The sequence below is a fragment of the Lagopus muta genome, chromosome 3, assembly GCF_023343835.1.
Source record: "Lagopus muta isolate bLagMut1 chromosome 3, bLagMut1 primary, whole genome shotgun sequence".
In the NCBI taxonomy this organism is placed as follows: domain Eukaryota; kingdom Metazoa; phylum Chordata; class Aves; order Galliformes; family Phasianidae; genus Lagopus; species Lagopus muta.
Window position 1 is genome coordinate 23,986,353 of NC_064435.1, and position 27,094 is coordinate 24,013,446.

General features: G+C 39.7%; 2 protein-coding genes across 2 annotated transcripts in view; both read left to right on the plus strand.

Moving 5' to 3' along the window:
- The window catches only part of RBM12B (RNA binding motif protein 12B), a 1,112,412-nt gene that overhangs the window by 299,759 nt on the left and 785,559 nt on the right, over positions 1 to 27,094 (plus strand). The window lies entirely within an intron of this gene.
- TRIQK (triple QxxK/R motif containing) overlaps positions 1 to 27,094 on the plus strand; it is a 62,737-nt gene that overhangs the window by 4,657 nt on the left and 30,986 nt on the right. Inside the window, exon 3 of the mRNA XM_048939581.1 lies at positions 10,774 to 10,854. Coding sequence (XP_048795538.1) covers positions 10,774 to 10,854 — 81 coding nt within the window. The remainder of the gene's footprint in view (positions 1 to 10,773; positions 10,855 to 27,094) is intronic.

The following is a 27,094-nucleotide window of genomic DNA, read 5'->3' on the forward strand; positions in this document are numbered from 1 at the left end:
AAATGGATAAACAGCTGGGTAGATGCCAACATTCAGAAGCAGTGGCTGGAGGCCACTGCCAGCGGGTGAGCACTGATGGGGACTTCCACCAGTGTTACCTTTGAGTGTGCTTGTAAAGCCAGAGGTGGTTCTGGTAGAGAGCAGTGACAAAAGGAGCTGATACACATCAGGGTGGAGATGAGAAAGCAAACTAAATCCCTGTATCTAGTTCTAATTTCTCAAAAACTCACATCCTGAAAAAAACTTTGAAGATGCAGGCTTATTGCTGCTAACGGCAATGGTGCTTGAAAGCGGATTCAAGCTCACTGTAATGTTTCTGAGTGCGTGGCTACCTTACTGTGCAGGGCTTCAGCAAGGTCTCTTAGATGGCTGTCCTGTAGGCTGTCGCAGAGGCCCTCCTATGTATGTGGTGTGGAAGTGCTTGGCAAGCCTGTGCTTGGCATCCCTGTGATTTTGTTACTTCTTTTCATTAGATGGAGTGTGGAAGGTATTGTTTCCTTTTTATTGTATGAGTGCCTCATGAAAAGCTTCCTATAATTTGTTGTTTTGTCTTTTTTTTTAACATTAGACTTAAGTGTGATTAAATTCAAGTGTGATTTTAGTGGACGCACAAAGAATTTCAGCAGCTGATAATTTGAGTTTTTTCATTCTGCATTCAGAAAATGGTCAAAGCAAGAGTGGATGTTGCTTTCTTTGGAATTTTTTGACATATACATTCACAAACTAAAAGGTATCTTTCTGTAATTTGGAGTAAAAATGTTAAGAGAGCATTCTTAGTTCAGTATTAACCTTATTCTGAAAAATAGGATAATTTGAAAGTCTGAGTTATTTCAGTATCTTTCAGATTATACAGAGCAGCAGACTAACAGGCAAAGTAGGGAGAAGGTATTCTGGAAAAAATTATTATTACAGAGACAAAGCCTATTTTAAAAAAAGCTTCAAAGTATTTTCAACTTAAGTACACCAGTGGGGTTAAATAATATTTGTAACTTCTGTTAAAGTAACACATCATAATAATTTAAAACAAAAGGTCCCAGTGCACTTGCTAATATCCTTTATGGCTTCAGTAAAATACATCTGAAATGATTTACAAAGCAAAGCTTCTGAATACATTCTTCCAGTTCTACATGAGAAGAGAGTCTGTTTATCTTCATGTATGTTTATATATACCCATGGAAATTATGATCTAAATGTGGGTACAGTACTAAAACATAGCCATATAAGCAGAGTGAAGAATCCAAAGCACTTGCATTCTGTCATTTATTGCACACAAGTCGTGTATATTGTATAGGCTCTGTTCAATTCTGTATCCTGACCATAGAAGGAGTCTATAGAATCTGTGCTGTATCTTGAGGAGGCTGACAAGAGGAGAAAGAAAGAAAAAGTTCAGAGCAGCTGCTTTCTGAGCGAACTTGTCTGGTTTTGAGCATCCTGACCTGAACGCTGTCAGTACTGAAAAGAGCCAAGAGCTGGAAAGGTGTTTGTGATGTACAATATTAATTGCACTAACTATTAATTGCATTAACTCACCTTATTAAAAAGCAAAATTAAAATCAGCATGGAAACAGCCAGAGATGACAGTCAAGCTTAGTGCGAGTAATGAAAATATTTTGGACTTTTAAAGTAGAAACAACCAAGCCAGACTCCTTCTCAACATTGATCCAGCTTTCCTTAAACTTCTTGAGTCTGGTTGTGACAATGTGCAGTGTGTGGTAGGCACAGTGGTGCAGTTGTATAGTGGAGGTTGAACTGAGCAGTCGTTCCAGACAGAGAAACAACTTGCAGTTTCTTATGCTGATTGGTGTTGAATCTGTTTGTCTTCATGAAAGCCAGCCTGATGTTGTCTTAATGCATGCTCCAGCACTTTTTGTTGGTTGTATGCAGTCTACCAAGCTCTACTTCAGGCAGCATATGCCTCTCTGTTTAATGTTATATTACACAAATATATTTATGGTGTGTACAATTTCATGTAACCATGTGACTTCAGCTATCTAAATGACTACAATTCCTTTGCGTGTTCATCTCCATTGGTGCCATCCTCTACTTTGACTTTCTTCTGAACAATGAGCAAAATTTATTTTCTCTTTGACGCAAACACACTTAAAGAGTTTGTGTCTCCATTTGTTCCCAGTGTTCCCAGTCTGTTCCCAGTTGTGTTTTTACAGGGAAAGTTGTGGATAGGACCCAGGCAGCTGTGCACAAATGTTTGCACCAGGGAACTTCCCATATTCTCATAATTCATTGATATTCCAACTGATGTATTCTACTGCATGATGATCTTTTCTTTTTGCTGCCTTTTCTTCCCAGCTCGTTCTTCTCCATGCTTGTTCTCTCTCTGCCTTAAAATGTGGCAACAAAAGTTTACCACTTTTTCTGATGTCTGTCAAAGTTTCCTTACGTGAAGGCTTTATCCTGCTCCTGATACAGTCCTAGTTCAGTTTTTTTTCTTCAAGATTCAGATTTTCTTATGGTTATCAATGGTTTTATGTTCACTTTTTTTTTTTTTCCCCCCAAATAGAATATAAGCCTCTTCAAGCAATTACATCCTATATGGTATTTATCTTGAAAATCATTGCCTTTAATAGACTCTCCAGGTCAGTTTCATGAGAGCCAACACTTGAGTAATTTAGATGTAATCTGCTGAGAGTGTGCTTGGGCTGTTGTTTCAAACTACTTTGGAAACTACTGAACCGATGTTATTTAAGCCATATTAAACTCTTCACCCAGTTGTGGCCTAATCCTTAAAAACCTGTAGAGTAGGGCTTGTTTTTGAAAATGCTGCCTCTCTGCAGGTCTGTTCAATAAGGCTGACTATTAAGCTCATTAGAAAGTGCTAAAGGGCTGAAAAACTTTACATTTCCTGTGTTAGTACTAAATACTGTGGTTTCTGCTTTGCTGCTGCTTTACACCTCTGAAATTTTAAAGAAAAATACAAAAATGATGTATTGCAATAAGCTAAGGAGATGCAAGTCAGCTTCACCTTCTGGTCTTTATGAAGAAGGTGAGCAGATTATTCTGTCTTTAGTAAGTTATTGAAAAGTAGTAGAAAATGATGATGCTAAAGCCACCAAATTAGAACTCTACACTTAATATTTCTTTCACCTGGTGACTAGAACAGATTATTTTTTTTGAAGCTGCTTTCCTGAATGCCTATTACAGCATGTGAGACAACAAAAGGGACATCAAGCAATTTTTCTTCCTTCATGGATCAGTCTATTTAGTGCTTATTGAGCTGCAATATTTTCAGAAAGGGGAAGAAAAATTCATTCTGAACAGTGGATGGAAAGATTACCTCTTAAGTCCTTTCGAATACCGGGTTTTGTAATAGAGCTAATAATTCAGTTTGGCTGAAGTGTTACAATTAGATCTACGTGGGCTGAAATTTTATTTGCTCCTGCTGTGTGTAGCCTGCTTTCAACTTGTGTGTGCTTGCTCAAGGTAAGAAATGAGACAATCATTAGACTGTAAGAATGGTGACCACTTTTAGTAAATATCATGGCACGAAGCCATGGGCTGCATTAAAAAAGGGGTGGCCAGCAGGGAGGGGGAGGTGACTGTCCCCCTGTACTCGGCTCTTGGGAGGCCCCATCTGGAGTACTGCGTCCAGGTCTGGGGCCTGCAGTACAGGAAGGACGTGGAGCTCTTGAAATATGTTCAGAGGAAGGCCTCTAAGATAATCAGAGGGCTGGAGCACCTCTCCTATGAGGAAAGGTTGAGGGAACTAGGCTTGTTTAGCTTGGAGAAGAGAAGGCTCCAGGAGACCTCATTGTGGCCTTCCAGTATTTGAAGGGAGCTTATAAACAGGAGGGGGAGCAGCTGTTTATGAGGGTGGACATATGGAGGGAATGGTCTTAAGCTGAGACAGGGAGGGGTTATGTTAGATATTAGCAGGAAGTTTTTCACTCATAGGATGGTGACACACTGGAACAGGTTGCCCAAGGAGGCTGTGGATGCCCCATCCCTGGAGGCATTCAAGGCCAGGCTGGATGTGGCTCTGGGCAGCCTGGTCTGGTGGTTGGTGATCCTGCACATAGCAGGAGGTTGAAACTCGAGGACCATTGTGGTCCTTTTCAATCCGGGCCATTCAATAATATATGGTAAGTCATGTGTGATGAGACATTGTATTACACTGTAGTGAGATATGTACCAGAAGAACATAGAAAGGAAAAAAACTTAACTAATATTTTTTTTTCCTGTACGTATAGCCTCAAGAAGTTCCTATTTTTTATTCTCACTGAAGATCGTATCCCACTTTGCTATATTGCAAAGATTGTGAATCAGATATTCTGCCCTCTGAGTGGTTGTGACATCAAGTGCAAGGTGAATATGCTAAAGTATGATTTCTCACTAAATATTTCTTCTAATTTAAGGAAGAAATAAGAATTTTAGTTCCGTTAAAGATGAGCCTAAGCTTAAAATCTTCAAATGAGGAATTAGGAAGTGTATATTATTAAGCACTGAGACTTCTAGCAAATGGTGACTTCTGGCAAATCCAGGAAATCAGTAACATCTGAAAAAATATGTTTGTGTCACTTCCCAAAAGCAATGAAATAGGGAATGGAGGATTATTTTCTGGTTTAAGGGGGAAGAAGAAACTGTTCTTCCCCTTCTCTACCATCCAGCAGAGCAAAACAATTTCTGAGGTCTGTAGGAATATGAGCTTAGTGTTGCCACATGGTGCTCTATGAAACACAAGATTTTTAACTTCATAGCAAATTAAGAGTGAAGTGCTTAGACAGACTTAGCTGATTTTTAAATTTAAGGTCTTTGACCTCATGCTTTATACCTGTTCTTTAAATTATTCCCTATTTCATCAAAGGAAACGAATGCTGAAGGTATGCATGTGGTGATCCTAGCAGGAATCAAGCTGCCTGTATTTAGCAGTACCTCCAAACTTCTGCTGCCGCTGCCTCACTGAGACACAACAAATAATTGCTTCCTGTGGTTGCTTGTGATTCAATGAAGTTTTCGCTCTATTGGCAGAGTTAAGGGTGGGCCAGGTGCCTGCCTGGGTTTCTTCCCACCCTTTTACCTCAGCGTTCTACCATAATTCCCCCCAGAAAGTTTAAACAGATTATGGTATTTTGAAGAATGTTAGTTTTGAAAAGCTGCATATGGTGTAATTTATTGTATAATTTTCCCTTTAGCAAGGATTACTCTTTCCTCTTGGAAATACTATATTTTGAACTGTCTGGCAAGACAGAAGTGAACTACATGGATGCTCTTTTTTTTTCCTTGTTGAACTTTTTCATGGGAATTCCTTGATGCACCAGTACTGCCACATTCTTACAAAAAAAAAAGACCAAAAAACAAACAAAAAAAAACTTTCACCTTTGAAAGTTTGCGGTTTTAAATTTGTTCAGATGAAGATCTGTCTTCATATGTAAATGTGCACAGTGTTTCACAGATGGTATGGCTTGTTCAGTTCTGAAATGGGCAGGGATTTTGGTTCTGAAGGGTGAGAACAAGTCCTAATAATGAAAAGTAAGAGTAAGGTGTATAGCATCTCTCCAGATAGAGATAACTTCTCTAATATCTTCTGCAAAATGTCGTGCTTTTTATGAGAAATACTATGAAACCAATTCCAATGCAAATATCTTCTGCCTAAGTAATGTGTTAAAAAGTGAGTTGGTTCTTCTTGGAGAAGTTGTGGCAAACTCCTGTGGGTGACAAAAGAACCTCTGACAATTTGTAAGTCTCTTTGCTTAAAAAATTTACATCAGTGTGAAGCCTTTCAAAAAATCTTAGTTGAGTTTTGCGATCTTGAACATTTTCACTATTTTTCCTTGCTGTCTTGAACACATTTAATGACAATCTTTTCAACTCTTCAGATATTCAGAAACATCTTACACCTTGCAAAAGTAAGTAGTCTTCCTGCTAAATGAGCAAATGCAAATATTTGGGCCTAATTGAACCCACTAAATGCTAGGTACCGAGGGGAGATTTTGGTCTTACTTTTACATGAAGCAAACATCCTGACATATGGCAGAAAAAATGCTGTAATTCCCAGATGGATGCCATCCTGGGATGTATAAGTGTTTGTCGTCCTCATCTACACTATTAGGATTGTTTGAGCAACATTTTTTCCACCTGAATTGATACAATCTTGTTTGGGTTTATTTGTTGCTTAATTTTTCCAAAATTAGCTGAACTTAAAGTGACCTCCTCTACTTCCAAGCTTAAACTAAAAATGTGTGAAATCCTTTTTATTAAAAAAATAATCTTTACAAAGCTAGATTCTACAAGAAGCACTAGGGGCAAGGACTGTTTCCTTTGAAATACTCCCAGCCGTGGAGAGGAACTTTCCAGAGGAAGAGTAAGGACTGCTAAAAGACTTATTCATAAGACATGTTTAGGTCAGTCTGTGAATGATTTTTAAGTACTAGTAAAGCTTTTAAAATTCTTATTCCCAGCCAAAGTGTGATTAAAGTATTCAGCTGTATTGTTCCTGCAATTTGATATGCTGGTTACTTTCATTAAACTTCTGCTGTTGAGTTGCACAGACCTCCGTTGCTGTGCTTAGGTAATACACAAAAATCTAGTTAAAATAACCAGTGGTGATAACGTCTAAAATATGTATTTGTATTCAGCTTCTTGCTTTAGATGCAGTGCTGGCCATTCCTTGAAATAACTTGATGTTCCTAGAAAATCGAAGGTTTTCTTTAGATTTATTTATTTATTTTAATCTGAGGACAATAAAATACTATTTTTTTTTTCCCCTTGTAACTTGTAAGGACGTAGAATTATTTATTAAGCTATGATCTATGGAAGTAACTAATGGAAACCAGTTCTTTCACTGATAGTAGGCTTTGAATCATATTCAAAAGTGGTTTGAGTTATGGTTGAAGTTGTTAACCTGCCTTGCTTCCAGTGGGGGGAAAAAGTCTTTTTAACTTTAATATCCATTTTTAATTAAAGATAACATTTCTTAATATATGCAGATAAAGTATGTTCAACTACATTTTCAATTATGACTTGCTGCAGTGCTTTTACATTCTGTAATGGTTCTTTCTTATTAATGTTTCTCTCAACTGACTATGTTTCAACTACAAAAATAGTTATTCCGTTGATTGTTTTTATTGTTTTAAGGTACCCTCTTTTAATATGAGGGCAGCTTGTTGGAGTGTACTACAAAGTGGAGTGTCAGATATCGCTGACAAGACAGTTTGTACATATATGTGTATTTAGGTCATTGTGTGTTCACTGGTAGACATTTTTAAGCTTTATTATCATTAACCATTTGTGTTGCACTGTGGAAACATAGAATGGTTTGTGTTGGAATGGATCATTAAGATCACCTAGTTCCAACCCCCTGCTGTAGGCAGGGACACCTCCCTCTACACCAGGGTGCTCACAGCCCCATCCAGCCTGGCCTCAAATACTTCCAAGGAGGGGGCATCTACAACCTTGTTGGGCAACCTGTTCCAGTTGCCAACACCCTCACAGTAAAGAATTTCTTCCTAATATCTAGACTAGATCTACCTTCTTCCAGTTTGAAGCTGTTTCCCCTTGTCCTGCCACTGCTGGTTCTTATAAAAAGTCCCTTCCCAGCTTTCCTGTAGGCCCCTTCAGGTACTGGAAGGCTGCTAGAAGGTCCCCCTGAGCCTTCCGTTTTCCAAGCTGAAGAGCCCCAGCTCTCTCAGCCTGTCCTTGTAGGGAAAGTGCTCCAGATTTCTGATCATCTTCATGGCCCCCCTCTGGACCCAGTGCAGCATATCCATGTCCTTCTTGTGTTGGGGGTCCCAGAACTGGATGCAGTACTCTAGGTGGGATCTCACAAGACCATTTTAGGTGGGCAGAAAAGCAGAGTAGGGGGGCGACAATGAATACCATGAACGCATAAAGTGATGTTTTTGTGCTATAGTCCCTGTACTTAATTGTTTTTTATATTTTTTTTAAAGTTAGTTTTAAAGTACATCATGATATATATCTATTTCAGTAACATAATCGCTTTACTTTGTTGTTAATGATGAAACAGGCTGTGTTTCCTTCAAGAATCGTGCATTGAGATTTAAATGCTCTTGTGGTCAGACCTTGGATGGACATTGAGAGCTGTTTTATAACTCAGAAAATGCTATCAAAAGATGGAGGTGATAATAGGCAATTTATTTTCTGTATTAATTATTATCAGTTACTGCTAATGAATAGAACAGGAGGAACAGAATCTTCTGAGAGAGTAAGCCTTCAAAAGTGAAATACTAGACAGGAGGGAAAGATGGTGGAAAAACAATTAAGGAAACCACAACAAAGAGATCCTTTGACATTGTAATATCTGTGAAATAGCAATAAACAAGAAAACATTCCAGTGAACTTTACTTCGTTTTCTTTCTTCTCTTTTGAAGAACTTTGAGAACTCATGTTGACTTCAAATGATCTGAAATCAGTCCAACCATTTCCTTCAGCAAAGTGAAGGTGGCTGATAACTGCGGATGACTACTGCTACTTTAAAGAGGGGAATGGAGCTTTTCAGATTGCTTTGTGAATTATGAAGGTTCCAGGCTTTTCCAGTATAGAAATCTGATCAGAAAGTTGCATTCAAAGCTGTTCCTACAGTAAGATTTGTGCATAATCTTTTATTAATCCATGTTTCAGTTTAATTCTGGCTTGTAGCAAGTTACTTCCTCAGGGAACACAGGATTCTTCATAGGAGAATATGAGGAGCTGTGGTCCCTGAGGAATCACATTGTGAAAACAGGCTTGACTTTGTAAACGCTAATATAGGTCTGTTATTCCCCTTCCACGTCTATCACAGCACATTTTAAATGGTGGCTGATCTTTTATGCAAATAACATCTTATTAGGCGTTGTGGCTGTATGTGCTAATGTCTCCGTGGGTTTCTCAGGAGTTTACTATCCAGTCATCAAAGAGGTGGCAGTGAAGAATGCTGGCTGCATGGCTTTGAAGAACAAAAGAGATCTGCAGCGTTTGCAGGTTCTGGGTGCTGGGGTCTGCAGCACTGAGTCTCACACGGCCTGAGACTCTGCAAAGTAGGCCTGCCTTGTTCCAAATAATGGGAATTATTGCTTTTTGTCTGCAGTTTCTTCTTGTGCTTTGTTGGCATTGCAAAGACTGCAAACATCTTTCACAGATGACATTTTGTTACAAAACATTGTTAGGCTATTGAAATTGAAAGAGGAAAGTCAAAAACAGTTTCTTGCAGTGGCATAAAATAAGCCAAGAGCTACTTTTGTGGTGTAAAACATATCTGTTATCTCCTCAACTAGCTGCAAGTTGGAATGCTACCTTGATTTTCCACTCCTGTTATTATGATGGGAACCTTATGTGAGAATATCAGACAAGAAAGTAGCTGGGAAACATAATAAAGGAGGAAAAATGCCAATTGGTTACAGCTGACTGCTTGTACATTTTAGATTAAATGGGAATATTCTCTGAATCAAACCACAGTGATGTGTGGAAATGCTAGAAGGCTGTAATTGAGTTTTTGGTTCTGGTTTAAAAAAATTATAGTGTTCTTCTATACCTTTTTATTACTCCTGCATGCCTTTGAAATGATTACTGATGGTCCTGTGTCTTACCCCTTAAATTAAGGAGCGTTCAATCACCTTTGCTTCAGTTTTGTCATTTGGCATTGTATGTTAATAAACAGGTTAAAATAAATAGGTATGTGCTAATAAAGCAGGTAAACAAAAAAAGAAGTGTTGTGGTTTTAAAAGCACATATCACTGGTGTTATCCTCTACTTTGATCCTCCTCTGAGAGTATGAATGGAATACCTGGGGCTGCTGGAGTCTGTGGCACCTTGCAGCCCACTCAGTAGAGACTCATCCCTGCATTTCTGTGTGAGGTTTGGCATTGCAGGGCCTTCAGCTGCCATGCTTCCCAGGGCCTGGGGAACCTCCTCTGGTTGTACATCCTTCTCTAGCTGGTTCTGCCTACTGTGAAACCACCGTGTATGCCTCAGGGCCATATGTGCACAATCTCAGTCAGTTTGTGGCTATGCAAGGTCATTTGACCAAAGCTTGCTCATGGTGCTGCCCTTAAGCAGCTTGATTGTGCAGTTCCTTCTGCAGTCATAATGCCAGGCATCTGTGCTGTGAGATGCAAGAAGTCCTTTCACTTGTGGTTGTTCCTGAAGTACTTTGAGGGTGGCTTAAAGTGTCAGTGCTTTTGCAGAGTGGCATAAAATGGGCACAGACCCAGTTTTGACCTCCAGTCTTCACGTGCTTTCTTGAGGCCATGGCAAGAATGTGGGAGAGTGAGGGGGGTATTGCTGTGCTTCAGGTATCTGCTCTGATCTTGTGTTGAAGGTGGCCTGGGGAAAACCTGATAGGTTTCTTGAGTAGGTGCACCTGGCCTGGGGGTACACGCACTGCCTGGTCCTGCCTCAGGCTCCTGGCCAGCTGTTGCTGTGTTTACCATCAACAGGAGAAGTTCACAGTACTGCTTTCACTCTGTGATTTACTAAAGAAAAAACAGTGAATGAAATTCAGTGGTACTGAATGGTGAATTACAGTACTGTCTGTTTAAATCTTTTTTTTTTTTTAATTTAAAGTAACAGGCGTTCTGTAATGCTAATAGTTCATGCCATGAGGGAAAGGTATGTTTAGAATTTATCTAATAGCATTTACAATGGTCATGATAAAATCCAGAATCTCATTGTACTCTGAGTAGGCTTCTGTCTTTGTGTGCAATTTAGGAAATGTTTTTTGCTACAGTTTTTCTTTTCTGATGTTAGAAGTCATTGATTTCCTTAATGAGTCACTTAGGAGTAATGTCTTTTTTTCTTTTCTTTTTTTCTTTCTGGTACTGACAGTGATTTTTGAATTGAAAACAATGGGTAAGAAAGATGCCTCTACAGCAAGAACTCCTGTTGACCAATACAGGAAACAAATAGGTAAGATATCTGAAGAAAAGTTTGTGTGCTTGTGATCTGTTTTGTGCTGTTGGACTAAGTTGGTTTAACAAAGTGTATTATTTCTTCTCAAAGGCTGTGTGTTGTTTGCAAGTGATACAAGTAATGTGTGCTCCAGGAAAACAATTTTTATATGCTGTTGACTAGTCCATTCTGCAAAACTTTTAATGCAGACATTGTTTTGTGTATGTATGTATGTATTTATTTATTTAAAGTCCTCAGTCTGTGTTCAGAACTGGTAGTGAGATGCTGTAGTTGGGTAGCAATGTGGTATTTCTAACTATTGGAATTTTCAGTATTTTTCTGTTTGTCTCCAGTTTTAAATACTGATGCTTCTAAAAAGGAATGTTGTTGATTCTCATAACAATTTTTGATATACTGAATGAAGGTAGAGATTTTACATTTACTTTCACGTTACTAGATTGTTTTAACATTTTTGAAATTTCGTTTCCCAATTTTTTCTTGCTATTTACCCATTGTAAATGTAGGTAACTTGAGTGGAAGTATGCAAACACACACAGACATATTCACAGGGATGCACCCGCAGCAGACACAAATCCTTCTTTCATAGTTCAAATACATAGGTAAATAACTTATTTTTAGAATCTGTATACACCTGTCACTCCAGGTGTAAAATAATATTATAAAGCACATACAGTATTTTAAAATGAATACCTTAACCTCTACTCAATTATTTAAGTAAATGATTTTGTTTTACAGTTGCTAAGCAGCCACATCTGTGTTTAAATATGCAGAAAAACTGTAATTGTCTGGGAAGAAAAGGCTGTTTATAACATACAGTCTCATGGTGAAGGAGCTAAGATTATGTGAGCAGTCATAATTTTATTGTGCTTTAATGTTTTCAGTGCTACTTTATTATTTTTGATATAATTGTTTTAATGGACTTGTATTTCCTAATGTTGGGCAATTAGTGTGTCAGACTTCCTCAGTGATTGAGTCTCTGAGATAGTTAAAGGTGTGGTTGAAGATCTCCAACTACCTTTACAGATGGGCAGCAAATATACTGGAAAACGTGTGTGCAATTTAGTCTTGGTGTAGAGAATCTCATGAGGAGAAGGTGGCACTGCAGATATTTCATCAGGATGGGCTAGGCAAGTGGAAGCTCCTTCATGTGAGGGCCATGCTTCACATGAAATTGGGAGTTCAGAGAGAGCCCTATAGTGTCGACTTTCTGACATTTTCTCAGCTTCTCATTTTGGTCTGTGCTTTCCTAGCTACCTCCTTGAGGGCTGCTTTTCTTCCCTTTGCGAACACTTCCAAGTGACTGCTGTTGGAGTCATGTTTTTTGAAGTCCTCTGCAGGGCAGAAGATACCAGTGATTTTGAGAGGGCTGCTCAGCAGGATAGGATTGTAGTGTGTGAAGTTTCTCTCATTTCAGCAGGAAATTTTTCTGCAGGGACCCCTGGGACCATGCTGGGCCACTGAAGGACCAGAGGAAGGGTAAAGCTGCTGCGGTATATGAGACTCACAAAACTCACATTTCAGAGCTTGAGCTATTTCTTGCATATTAACAGCACTTGGCACTGTGGTTGCATGTCTCGCACCTGTGTGCCAGGACTGATCTGTGGTGTCTTAACTTGGGGAGATGACACTGCTGTAGCAACGAGGCAAGAGAGTATAAATCAGGGCCCAGTGCTCAGAGGGATGCTGTTATGTAGCTGACTCTTTTGTTTCAGACGTGGCTTCTACAGCACGTTGTCTGAACAATTTGGCACCTTCCTTGTTATATGATGCAGCACCATGATCTATTGGGTACTTCAAAGTGCAATGTCCAAGGGATCTCATAACAAGCTCATTTTCCTTAGAGGTGACGCATTGCTTTTAGCTTGGCAAAAGCAAGCATTAAAAATTATTATAGGGAAGAATCTCACACTGGCAGGCAAATAAACTGTATAACCTATGAGGTGTTTTTCTGTCTCCAGTTTCTGCGTTTGTATTATTCCTTAGAGGATGGAGAGCAAGAACTAAAATAGGCTATGCATTGCCTCTTGCTTTGACAATTGTTTCAGCTCCTATTCTGACTTTCACTGATACACTGTAGAGTTTGTCAATGGAAATTAGTTTTCTACTCTTTCTGCTGAATTTAATGAATGTAACAGAGAGGAGCTGAGAATTTATGCGTATGTTTTTATACTTTAGTGTTGGAAAGGTGTTTGAGTTTTACATATAGGTAGTTTGGGCAAGCTTTAGACCTAGAAACCAAGTTTAGTGGAGCTATTTCTCTATTCTCCCTATTCTCCCACATGTTCTACTAAAGTAAATACAAATATAATACAGTAAACAGCTTTTCTTGTCATAGTGAATATGGAAGAATTCTTTCTTTTCCTTTTTTTTTACCATTACTTCTTAATATATATATATATTTTAATTTAGTTCTGTGCAAGTGGTGATAATTAATCTGTTTGTCACAGTATCACAGAATAATTGAGGTTTACAGGGCCCTCTGGCTCCATCTGACCCAACCCCTGCTTCATCAGGGACACCCAGAGCAGGAGCCATAGGACCATGTCCAGATGGCTTCTGATCATCTCCAGGAATCAGGGACTCTTTTTGAGCAATCTCTTCCTGTGTTTGACCACTTCCAAGAGTTTTTTTCCTGTGTTTAAATTGAATTTTCTGCGCTTCTTGTCCTGGCACTGGGCACCACTGAGCAGAACCTGTCTCCATGTTCTCAGCGCTCCCCTTGAAGTATTTACAGATATTTATGAGATCTTCCCCAGAGCCTCTTTTTCTCCAGGCTGAACAGTACCAACTCTGTCTTTCCTCATAGGAGGGGTGCTCCAGTCTCTTAATTTTAATTGCTCTCGATCTACCTCTTCATTATCTGATGTCACTGACATACTTATTATAAAATCATACAAGAGGAATTTTAATTTTCTTTTAAAATTCAGTCTTCAAATACATTCTGAGCTGCCAAATCTAGATCCCTTTGCAAGGGTGTGTTAGTGTGAGGGTGCTCAGTGGAAGACCCTCCAGTGTACAGAATGCTGTCACTCTCCAGGACTGTGTAGCTTCTGGGAGGGTCATCCTTTTTGATAGGAGAAGAAACAGAAGAATTACGTGTTTTGGAGAAGAGTATTTGCTTGCCCTTTCCTGGATAGATTACAATCTAGAAACAGCGTTGTAGTTTAACTTGGCAAGCAGCTCAGCACTGTACAGCTGTTTGCTCACTCCTGAGTGGCATGAAGGAGAGAACTGGGAACGAAATAGAACTCTTGGTTTGAGGTAAAAACTATTTACTAAGAGAGAAGAGGAAAATGGAGACAAAAAATGTGATTATAAATATATATATATATATATATCCCCAATGCAATTACTTGCTGACTGACACCCAGCTAACAATACAACTACCTGCTGACTGATGCCCCACTACCAACACAGCATCTCACTGCCTACCAACTGATGCCCAGCAATCCTCGAGCATAGGCCAGACTCTGGCCAGCTGCCCACTGTGTTATAGCCCTCTGCATTATGTCACATGTATGGAATAACCCCTTGGCCAATCCAGGCCACCTGACCTGGCTCTGCCCCAATGCCTGCTGCTGTGTCATAAAAGCAGCAGCTCCTCCCTGCCCAGTGGCCCAGCTTGACTCTGGGTGCACCCCCATCACTCAGCAAAAACCAGAACAGTGGTGTGCTATTAACATTGTCTCAGCTGAAAATAGGACAAAAAATGAGCAAAGGGTAGCTGCATGGTGCCTGTCTTTAAAATCTTGATTTATCAAGCTCGCTTATGGTTCTAAACCCACATATTAGTGTTGCCCTCCTCCCTTTCCAGGTGTTCAGTATGTATGGATTCTTGGAAATATTGTGATAGCTGCTGGCCACACAACTAGTTTTTGCTGACTAATGTCATGTTAATTTTAGCTCACAATTTACTGTTTCCTAACCTTGCTGAATGGATGGTAGCCAGATTGAAACATTCTTAATACCTTCTTTTTGGATGGAAAATGCAGTCTTGAAGGAACAGCATGTAAAAAATTCATGTCAACTTCAACACAATTTTTAATTAGATTTTTAGTAAAGTAATTTGAACTAAAAACAGGTTTTTAATTTCATTTTGTTCCAAGCTTTCTGTTTTGTTCTGAGTTTCCATACGGCATGCCACATGCTTGCCCTATGCCACAGTTTAAGTTCATGTTGATCTCCTCAGTTCTCTCTGTCTCTTTCATGAGTTCAGGATTGCTTGTGTTTTCTTTCCTGATGCACCTTCAGCAGTTGCTTTTTGCTTTCTGAGGATTCCCTCAGAATAAAGGCTAATATAGCTTGTCTTCATCAACTGGCTTCCAGCCACCTCTCCCTCCACCAGCCAAAATTTGACTGTAATGCCTCTTGTTCAGCAAGAGCTCCTGTGGCCAACAGTGCAGGGAGAAGAGGATTTTTTTTTCTATCAGACCAAACTGGCGCTGGCTGCTTGAAGACTGTCCCTAAGTGGGGCAGAGGATGGCAGCATCCTTTTCCAAGTGGCTTGGACTGTGCCTGGAGAAAATAGGGAGGAGGAAGAGCAACACCACCGTGGGAGTGACTGTGTGCTCAGTCTCCTTTGACAGCCCAGGCTCTAGGGGTGTCATGAGGAAAAATCATTTTAATGCTCTTTTTTCATCCATCTCTGCCATATTCAAACATATACCTGAGCACGCAGGTATATACTCCTGTGATGTAGCAGCAAACAGTGCATAACATGTATTTATCCCTGCTGCTGTTTGTGCTGCTGTGCTTAATTTGATGGGATTGGAGGGGAGGTGTGAAGAAGCACGCATCTTTCGGCATCTATGTAGCTTCGCTTCACAAATGCTGTGAAAATAGCAACAGGTTTTGCACCATATTTGCTTTGTTTACTGTTATGTGTGCTTTAAGTTCCCAGAACAATTCCACATGTATATTTTCTCTCTCTCTTCATCTGGTGTGTCAGTTGCTCGGCATAGGAACCGCAGGATTTGTGGGTAGTGTTCATGACTCGTGTGATTGCGGGATCCTAAGCAGGCATACTGAGAGGATTATAGTATAACTAAAACCTGGTCTACAAATCAGGAATAGACATACTTTTGGCTCACAGTACTATTGTGTTGCTGTAACATAATTTTTCATAAGGAGATGTTGTTTGCCAATCATTCAACTTCCAATTTGTAGACTGAGAGGTCTGCTTATTGTCTATTCTGTATCCACGGACTTGCTGTCTTGATCCTGCACGGCTGTAACACATGTCGGCACAGAGCTCTGGGGTAAGCCAGGCCCTGCATGGCCCCTGGGAAAGAGTGAAATTTATGAATGAAGATAGATTAACTTTTTGCCTTGGAAAGCACAAGGTGCTAGACCAAGCAGGGTGGCTTGGTTGTGATGGTGCTGTGTCATTTAACACACACAGAACCATGCAGTGATGAAGGGAAAAGGGTGGGAGATCAAGAGACTCTGGTGTGGAGAGAGACTGTCAACCTCCACAACTACAGCTTAGTGGGTGAATTGGCCCCTTTTCTGAAATCCTGAGTATGGGGAACTGGAGACATGTCCAGAAGAAAGGTACCTTCTCCAAGTGTTGAGGGTTACATTCTTGATAGGATGGAGAAGAGCCACGTGAATTCCTGAGGTGAGACCAGGTTCCTGCACAGAATGCAGAGAGGGTGGTCCCAGCTTCCCTGGGAATTCCCCCAGGAATGATTTGTGGTAACATGGTTGTACTGATGACATGAAGGAGCAGATTATAGAGAGATAGATAAGCAACATGGGAGTAGCAGCAGCATGGACACCTCTGAGTTTCCCACCTCAAGACACCACTCAGACCTAAGCATGGACCTGTTACCTCCCTGTCTGCAGAGGGAAGTCCTTCTCAGGTTGCCATATCCAGCTGCCCTACTGTTAAAAGGAATCCTCTCCCTTTACCCTTTACCACATCACCTTTGTTGTTCTCCATTATTGTTCACTTTCTATATTTTTAATAGTGTTAGTGTTCCCCTGCCTTCCTTACTATGACTTGTGCCATACGTTCTCAAATCTAATTGCCTTCCTTCTCAACTCAAAAAGAACAAACATTTATGTTTTGATATTTTCTTCTGAAATACGCTACATATTTTGAAGTGTAAATTTTTGTTTTTTTTTGTTTTGTTTTGGATCAGGAGATGTTTGTTACCAGCATAAAAATTTTAGATTTCACTTCTGAAACAACAGCAGCAGCAGCAAAAAAAATGAAATGTTTGGATTGAATTTGTGCTGAAAATTTTAAAATTGCACTGTTTGTCACAAAACAGTAATTCCTGTCTCTTTTATCTGCTAGGAGAAGGCACAGGATTGGAAGGCAGCATTTTGATAATTGAGAATGCTCTTTCTTTTGACAGGCAAATATGTGGCAGGGCTGTTGTCAATGAAATGAAAATTCTACAACGTGCATTTTTCAATATTTTTTTTTTCCCATATTTGCTATCAGTCAACTATTTACTAGGGGAAAGACAGGGAAATAAGTGCATGCTATTTTGACTGATTTTAAGGAGGAGACCTCTTCTAGAGTTTATGTAGGATGGAGAAACTGCCTAAAAATTGGTAGTTTCTATCTTTTTTCTTGAACATGGAATATTACATTTAGTCTTTCAAATTTTTCTGATAAAGGCATACTATTAAGCATAGAATTAAGAGAAGAAGGAAAAAACCCTATCTTTTTACTGTTATGCAGGACTATGGAAAGTTTTTGATTCTTTTCATATGCTGAGTTTCATACCTTATGGTGATATGCTCTGGATAGCATGTGTAGTGTTTGGTTGGGGAGGGGGGTGCTACAGAAAATTAAATTCTATGTCATGAAAACTAAGCCAGATCTTTTGGTCAGTGATGGCATCTTTCATTTCAGTTTTGTGCCAGTGGCGTCACTTCTTGGAAACTAAAAAGCAGCTCAGGGAAACACTGATATGAAGTGAAACTTAGGCTGGCTGTACTAATGTAATCTGCATTTTGTGTCGATTGGGATGTTTTTAAACATGTTCTGTGAAGGCTGATGATGGATTTTATGCACATATGGTATGCAATCACTTATTTTTTTAAAGTCCAAAGCAGTAAAACTATATTTTATTGCCTTGGCTGAGAGTATAGAAGGTGATTGTAAATCCGGATACGTAATTGTGGTTGTTTGGATATTACTGAGCAGGGACTGGAGGGGAGATGGCAACACAATGTGTGCTGTGGAGCGTGCTGCAAAGGTGGAAGGTAGAAACATAGAATCATAGAATGGTTTGGATTGGAAGGGACTGTAAAGGAAAATCTAGTTCTACCCCCTTCCTGCCGTGGGAAGAAATACCACCCTCTAGACCATGTTGCTTTAACCGTCATCCAATCTGGCCTCCAACGCCTCCAGGGATGGGGTGTCCACAACTTCTCTGGACAACCTGTGCCAATGCCTCATCACTTTCTGAATGAAAGATATCTTCCTCATATCTAATCTAAACCTGCCCTCTTTTATTTTACAACTATTATTTATTGCCCTTTCACTTTAAATACTGAAAGGCTGTAATGAGGTCTCCCCAGGGCAATTTTTTCTTCAGGCTGAACAACTCCAACTCTCTCAGCCTGTCTTCAGAGGAGAATCCAACTCACTTGGCTCCTGTCCCATCTCCACAATAAATCCCTGTTGTTTCTTTAAACTTGTTTGATTATACTACTTCTAGTATACATTTATACTACAGTTGCTTCAATTTATAAGATGAAGGCTCCTAGTCTGCGCTTATTTTGAGCTCTTGAACCATATCACCATTTCGCTCAGTGGAGTTGCTACGATTTTATTTTTTTTTGTAGGTGCAAATGAGAGTGAAATTTGACACGCTGTTTCCTACTGATGAGCTGCATTTCAGTTCAGTGTTATTTCAAGCACTTGCAGTTCCTTAAGATATCCAGTGTCTACAGGGATCTTGCAGTGGTGCATATTTGTGTTTGTACTCACTCTGAGCTGCTTCATCCATACATCAGGGAATTCATTTTTGCAGTCAAAAACCATCCTAAAACAACCTCTTTGCATCTTCTCAAAAATAAAAAAAAAAAGTTCTGCAGACACATAATTGCATATATATTAAATTCAAAAGCAGAGTAGTTTAACAGTTTTAGGAATTCTTGTTCCAGTCTTGGAAAATCTTAGTTCATATTCATGAAGGTTAGACTTCAAAGTACTCATCTGTGAATGTGAATCTGTAAATCTAACTGAGACACACAGTTTAAAAAAAGGTTTCAGACATCATTTTTCGATGTGTACAGCATTATGTATGCATTCTCTATGTTTGGTGCATGTGCTTAAATTTCCAAGTAATAATATGTCAATATAAATGCAAGGTGAGTTGAGCAATGAACTGCAAACCCAATTTCCTCTTATTTCGTCTTGAGGCAGCAGTGCAGAAGATGTAAGAATGAAATGGTCAGCGCATGCTCTTGCACAGATGTTCTTCCTAGATGTTTAAGGTGTACATAATGCATAGTAGTTGTAACTGCATGTCTTCAGTTACAACACCACAAGTTGTGCTCTTTTATTTAGTGCAGATGGATTTTGCCCAGCCACTGTTCCAGAATGGACGGTCCATTAAATCTCTGCTGCTTTGTCTGAACTAGCAGAAATGAAGACTGCAAGGGCACTGGTGAACTTTACAGGGGGCACTGGAGGGAGAAGACATACATAAAATCCCCTTGGTTCAATTCTGTTCTTTTCAAGAGGTTGTCTGGAGGGGCTGTTGTACTTCAGGATGTCAGCGTGTGCTCTCTGTACTTCAACAGGTATCACAGCTATTTATGACCATAAAAAAATGTGGTAGATGTCTGTGTTCTGAGTAGGCATGACCACAGAACTGTCATCTGGCTTCTACGGGATGAATTTGTAATGATTTTTTACATATTGGTGACGTTTGTCAAGTGGTCCATTAATTGTATGTTGACAGGGATTTGTGTAGCTTATTTGTATTAAAATTTTATTTCAGTGGGAGTTTTTGCTTCTATATTATGCCTTATATTGAAAGAAAGAAATTGGGAACTAGCTTTATTTCAGTTTTTAAGGTCTTGAACTATTTATGGGCTTGCTAAGTTCTACATATAACTTGCAGGCTTTGAGTGTTGGATGGGAAATGAAATAGTTGATTCTCCTGCTGCCTCACTAAGTGAAAATATAAAAAGGCAGTTGCTTGATTTGAGTTAGAGATACAGAAATTGCAACTATCTTTTACTTGATGGTAAAAGCTGGTCAAAAATAAGCACTATTGAAAATATTCACACATTCAAAGTTATTTTGAGATGTTTCAGTCGTATAGCAGTTGGATCCCTACAGCAAAGCGCTATGAAGTGAACAAACAGTTATACAGTGAGAAGTGGAATGTAGGGAATCAAATACTCTGCTGAGTGCTCTGATTGCAATTAACAAATTCACAGATAATATATAAGGCAAGTCACTAATCTGTTGTTTAATATCTGAAATGATCTCTGAAATATTTTGCTTGAAATCTTATAATCAATTTTTCCAGCTACACAGATGACCTATTGACCACAAAACCAACTGCAAAGTTATTGATACTCTTCTAAAACAACTCATGTATCAAATAATATTTTCGAAAGTATTGATAGCTTGTTCCTAGAATCAGAGAATCATAGAACCATTAAAGGTCATCTAATCCAACTCCCCTGCAATGAGCAGGGACACGTACAGCCACATCAGGTTGCTCAGAGTCCCATCCAGCCTGACCTTGACTGTCTGCCACTGCATCTCTTGGCAGCCTGTTCCAGTGCCTCATCACCTTAATTGTAAAAAACTTCTTCCTTTCATCCAATCTACTCTTGTTAAATAGTGAAAGCTTTAAAAAGTCTGCCTTTTCCATAGCTTATATTCTGTAGATGTCTTTATCACAATGTCTGCAGTGGTGCTAAAAGATTTGTAGCAGCACTGATACCCTGATTTGTGACTTTTGGTTTTTCACTGAAAGGTAACAGTGAATTTAGAATTCATGTTTTGTTTGTTAGAATTAATTTTCCATATGATATTTTAAACAAATGCCTGAGGACTGTCATGTTTGTCAGAATTGGGGTTTGGATGATCTAGGGGGTAATAGGTAACAGGATGTGACACAGTTCCTCACTAAATCACTTTCCTAGGTTCAGCCTAGGTGATAGTCATGGGAAGATGGTAAGTGCCTGGCAGATGTTGGGTGGCATTTATGATGCGATGTTTGTGCATTCAGTTCCTAGCGGAGAAGTGTTGAAAAACATCATTATTTGTTGGCAGTCAAAACAGCAAGGAGCTGGATAATGAACTAACATATGGAGGGAAGCAGTGTATCTCAGCATTAGGCATGGTCCCTTCAGCTCAAGGTTATGGCATAGTGATGAGAGCGGCCCAGATTCACTGTATTCACTTGTATTCCAGTGTGTGTTAAATCTCTGAGCTTTGGACCCTTTGAACATTTTGCATGTGCTGGCCTGCCTGTTGGCAATGCTAACTGTGCAGAGAAGAGCAATGGCACTGGTAAAAGGACTAGCAAACAAGTGCTGTGTGGAGCAGCTGAGGGAGCTGGTGCTGTTCAGTCTGGAAATGTGGAGGCTGAGTTGAGATCTCATTGCTCTCTACAATTACCTGAAAGGAGGTTGCAACAAGGAGAATGTTGGTCTCTTTTCAGTCGACAAGAGATAGGACAAGGGGAGATAGTCTCAAGTTGCACCAGGAGAGGTTTAGATTGGTTGTCAGGAAGAATTTCATCACTGGCAAAGGTTGTTAGGCATTGGAACAGGGTATCTGTAGCAGTCTTCATCACTGGAGGTATCTAAGAGACATGAATCTGGCACTGAGGGACGCGATTTAGTGGTGGGACTCAGCAGATCAGGTTGATTGGACTTTGATCTTGAAGGTGTTTTGCAACCTTCTGTGATTCTGGGCCATGATGCTCTGAATTGCAGGAATGCATCACCTTGTTTGAGGTTGGCTTGTACCAAGCCAGTTTAGAGGATAGACAGAACATGTAGACCTTGCCTAAGGAACCTTCAGTTGATATCACTATAGATAGAGATGGAGAAAAATTTAAGGTAGAATGCAAATGTGCCCTCCTGGCAGTTCTTGAGTTATTGACTGAAGAATTATAAGAATCATCTATGTGGGCTTTTATTCTAATAGGTGAAAAGCCTAAGTTTGGGCTGGTGATTTCTATCTGCAGTTACAAGTTAAACAAACCTGGAACTGCTATCTGCCACAGATGCCAACTGGCATCAAACACCCCTGACCATACTGTTAAACTGTTTTATCCCTAAAATGGAGTGGCAGTATGTGGGCTGCTTCCTGGAAGTTGCTTAAGGCCCATCTTGACTCTTGAGCCGTTTACAAGAATTGCTTGGGAGCTGTTTCCTTGGGTGCAAACTGCACTATGGGCTGTTGTAGCAATTTGGTAGTGCAGACGATTGAATTCCTGCTCCTGCTGGCATTATATAATATATCAATACACCTGCAAACAGATAGCCAGCGGGTACAGTTTAACACTACAAAGTGACCTTTAGCAACACCTACCTAAGGTGCTAGTTGTTCCTGTTCCCATGTCACCTTGTATAGTCTACCATCATTTTGATGGTGCAGCTGTTTGAGTGCTGTTTTGACCCAGCTCAAAGAAAAAGATGTGCTGAACAGTTTTTCAGTTGAATCAATTCCCTGATCAGCTTTGTCATCTGGCTGAATGCAACCATTCTCGTATGCATTGAAGAGCAGGGTTGCATACTGCAGGGACTGAGCCACGTGCCAGAACTCCAGCCAACAAATGCCATAAACCAGCATTGCTGTTGAACACACTGTAAAGCCAAACCACCGCTCAAGTCAGTCTAGTGAGGGCCTTTATTCCATCTAACATGCATATTGAGCAGATCAGGAAGCAGTGTAAGAAAAATTAGCTTTCCATGTAGGCTTTCCTCGGTTTTCTTGGAATCGTTTTTTATATCCGAGGATGTCTGTAGGTTAAATCTTGATGAATTATATTATGAATAATAAATACTATAATTTTAGTCCATCTGGTTTTTTTTGAGGTATTTTACACTGAGTGCAGTGATACTGTCTTTCATAGATGTGAAAGACACACTATCAGACCTAAATGTGGTTCTTATTTGGCACAGCCTTTTTCATAGAATCATAGAATCACTAAGGTTGGAAAAGACCTAAAAGATCACCCAGTCCAACCGTTCACCTATTCCCAATAGCTCCTACTAAACCATGTCCCTCAACGCAACATCCAGTCTTTCCTTGAACACCCCCAGGCTCGGTGATTCCACCACCTCCCTGGGCAGTCCATTCCAGTGCCTGACCACCCTTTCTGAAAAGTAATACTTCCTCATGTCCAGCCTGAATTTCCCCTGGCGTAGCTTGAAACCATTCCCCCTGGTCCTATCCCTAATGACACGAGAGAAGAGGCCGACCCCCAGCTCACTACAACCTCCCTTCAGGAAGTTATAGAGAGCAATAAGGTCTCCCCTGAGCCTCCTCTTCTCCAGGCTGAACATTCCCAGCTCCTTCAGCCTCTCCTCATATGGCCTGTGTTCCAGACCCCTCACCAGCTTCGTTGCCCTTCTTTGAACACGTTCCAGGGCCTCAATATCTTTCTTGCAGTGAGGGGCCCAAAACTGGACACAGTACTCGAGGTGCGGCCTCACTAGTGCTGAATATAGGGGAACAATCACCTCTCTGCTCCTGCTTGCAACACTGTTTCTGATGCAAGCCAGGATGCCATTGGCCTTCTTGGCCACCTGGGCACACTGTCGGCTCATGTTCAGCCGAGCATCAATCAATACCCCCAGGTCCATTTCCTCTACGCAGTCCTCCAGCCACACCGCCCCAAGCCTGTAGCGTCGCCTGGGGTTGTTGTGGCCGAAGTGCAGGACCCGGCATTTGGCCTTGTTGAAACTCATTCCATTGGCTCCAGCCCAGCTCTCCAGCCTGTCCAGATCCCTCTGTAGGGCCTCGCTACCCCCAGGCAGATCCACACTTCCAGCCAATTTAGTGTCATCTGCGAATTTACTGAGGGTGCACTCGATGCCCTCATCGAGGTCATCAATAAAGATATTGAAGATATTAAAGATATTAATTAGATTAATTATCTAATCTAATCTAATCTAATTAATAATTTAATTAGATATTAAAGATATTTCATAATGTTCAGGTATAGTACAGATGAAAAAGAAACAGAATGAAATGATTAGTGAGATTATCTCTGAAGAAATACTTTTCCAGAAAAGCTAAACTACAGTCATATGTGTCTTTTCTGGAATAGATAGGAACAGTACAAACTAGAATGAAGTGTACAGGCAGAAACATTGAATAAATTGCAGATCAAATAGAACTGAAGTTACAGTCCTTAACATACTTCATAGTGTGAAGCGTCTCCGAAATTCAACCTGTTAAGTATAATACCAGATGGAAATAATTGGTAGAAGTACAAGAAAATCAGACTCCTGTCTGCAGCAGAGGAGGCTCTGTATCTTGATAGGGAGCTTGGAAAGCCACAGACCACGTAGCATATATTATGGGGAAGATTTCTTGCCCAAATAGCTTAATGGAAAAAGCAAATTTGACCTGTTGTGTTTCTTCAGAGAAAGCTATCAAATTCTAATGAGTAATCATCAGGAAAGGGTCAAAAAGGGAAGTGATTTTATGTTCCCTTCAGAGAGGGAGAATAAAATGTTTGACTGTGGACGAAGGCTAAAAGAAAAACAGTTTGTGAAGAATCGTCTTCCCCTTTTGCTTTATCCAAATACTTTTTAAGCAGTTTTTTAGATGAAAGAGAAACACTTTCAGCAGTCAAGAGGCCATGGTTAGAGGGCTGGATTTTACTGTGATGGAAGTTTGGGACAGATATTGAACTACTGAACTGAGGAAAGTTATTTCAGATGTTCTTCCTTGTAAGTGAGAGGAAAATCTGGTCCACGAGTGTGAAGAGACTGGAAAGGCTTGTTATGTTGCTCGACTATTTGTTTATTGTCTGTTATCACAATAGTGTCAAAGAAATGTGCATGTTGATAACTTAGTAATAATTTTGGAAAAGTTTTGTGATAAAGGAAGCTGAATGCTGGTAGACATTGCTCAGACAAGATGTGGAATTTCCATCTTTGGAGTTTTTTCAGCACATGTAATGGCCTTATCCACAAGAACTAGCTTAATAAAGCCTGACTTTGAACTGTTAGCTGTAGCAGAGGTGCCCTCCAAACTGACATTCTGACATGCTCTGTGATTATTCTTGTTTGCTTCTAAAACACAGGGGCTATTTACTTAGAATGGTGCTGGCATAAAGTCAGCACAGAAAACATTCTCAGAGCCGCCTGCTACCCTCCTTCTCTTGAACAGATAAAAAGCTCATGATGCGGCATGTTTATTTAAAGTAGAGAAAAGAACCGTTGAAGCTATTGGATAGGACACTGGTGGTGGTGCATTTGAAGTATTGAATACTGTTTTGCTCATCCACATTGAATTGAAATAAAGAGAGGTGCTGGAAGACCTACTAGGGTGACCAAGAAAATAAAACCAGTTTTTAAGTTAACACGCTTAGCCTAGCCAAACACAAGCTGAAACAAATATGGTTACTCGCAGTGAATGCTTTGGGAGTAAACACTAGGAGAAGACAAGTCTGTATGTACTCAGTCTATAATGAATATAAATTTTCCATAAAGAAATACAGCTAGAAATCATAAGGCAACAGAAGACTGAAGTTCTTGATTGATTTCCTACTTGGACAACCAAAGCAACCAAACAAAAACTCTAGATTTTTTTCTAACTGATCGTTTCCTATGATCAGTTTGGAACAAGATTGAATGATATGAGTACTTTCAGTAACATAGTACTGGATTTCTTTAGTTCACAAAGTCCTTTCTAGTCATATGTTCCATATGGACAAAGTTTTACTGTGAAGTGGAGCAGCTTTCTGAGATATTTATAGCTAGAAAATGCATTTGGAAGGATTACCATAATTTTCTGCCTGTAGTTTAACTTATGGAAAAATTAATACTGGTTATTTTAACCAAAATCAAAATTTCTGCAAAGATAATCTTGAATTTCACAAGCTTTTTTTCTCCTTGTTGGAGCGAATATGAAATTTATGCTGAAAATCTGGTATGGAAAAAGAGAAACGAAGGAAAAGGACACATTTCTGTGGAATCATTACCTTTTATTTTTAGTGCTTGTACTCTCAACATAATCTAGTGAAACTATTAAAGCATCTCCACAGCATCATCTTTACCGATTGTTGTTTATTTTTTTAATAGCTACTGGGTGCATTTGCTGTTGCTGCTTCTTTTGTACTTTATTTTATAGAAGGGCAGTGTTGAGAGAGAGAGACTGAGTCTATTAGTCATTACAGTATGCAGTTTCTTGGTAAGTCCCAAGCTACATCTTTGACTAGCCTTCTGTATGTTACCCCTTGGCCCTAGCCGTTGTGTCATGTCCCACTGCAGGAATAGGATGTGACTCAGGCATTCTTGTCATCACAGAATGTCAGCGGGAGACAAAAAAAAATGGTTTATACTAAATACTTATAGCAAATAGCTCATCTCCAAGGGGACAGAAGAGAGAAGCAGATAGTATTTGTAAGTTCTTAAGGAAGCTGAGAATTTATTTCTTTCGGTAAGTAAATAGAAAGAGTTTGGAAAGACTCTGAAGGTTGTAGAATAAGGGCATGGCAATACAAAGGCATTTATATATTCATTGCTTACGTTATTGACTAAAGTCCTTTTTTAAATGGAGTTTTCCTTCTGAATTAAAATCATCAATTTATTTATTGAACAGCATATGCAAAATCGGCTGTTTCCCAAGAATAATTTTGACCTAGTTAATCACATTTTAAATGAAATTCATGTGGGTGTGCAGCACTAAACATTGCTGAAATCTTCAGCATAAGATTACTCTGATCATGGAACTGCACACCAGTAATACGAGACGCTGCAAAACTTCTCATATGTCTAGAGTAGGTAGATATTATTGACTGAAACAGATTATAGTTGGGTAAATCCCTGGAGTAGGAAAAGATTAAGGTGCACGTATTTGCTTGATCTGTTGGTCACTAACATATCAGATAGGGCTGCTGTTTGATGGAGGAAGAGGATGTTGGCCTCAGAGTAGGGAGGGAAGGCTGTTGTCATGTTTTGCTTTGTAAAATCTCTGTGCTTCTACTAGCAAAGAAGAAGGAAGACTGCACTAGTATGTAAATATCTTATACAAGGTGATACACAAAACATGTGCCTG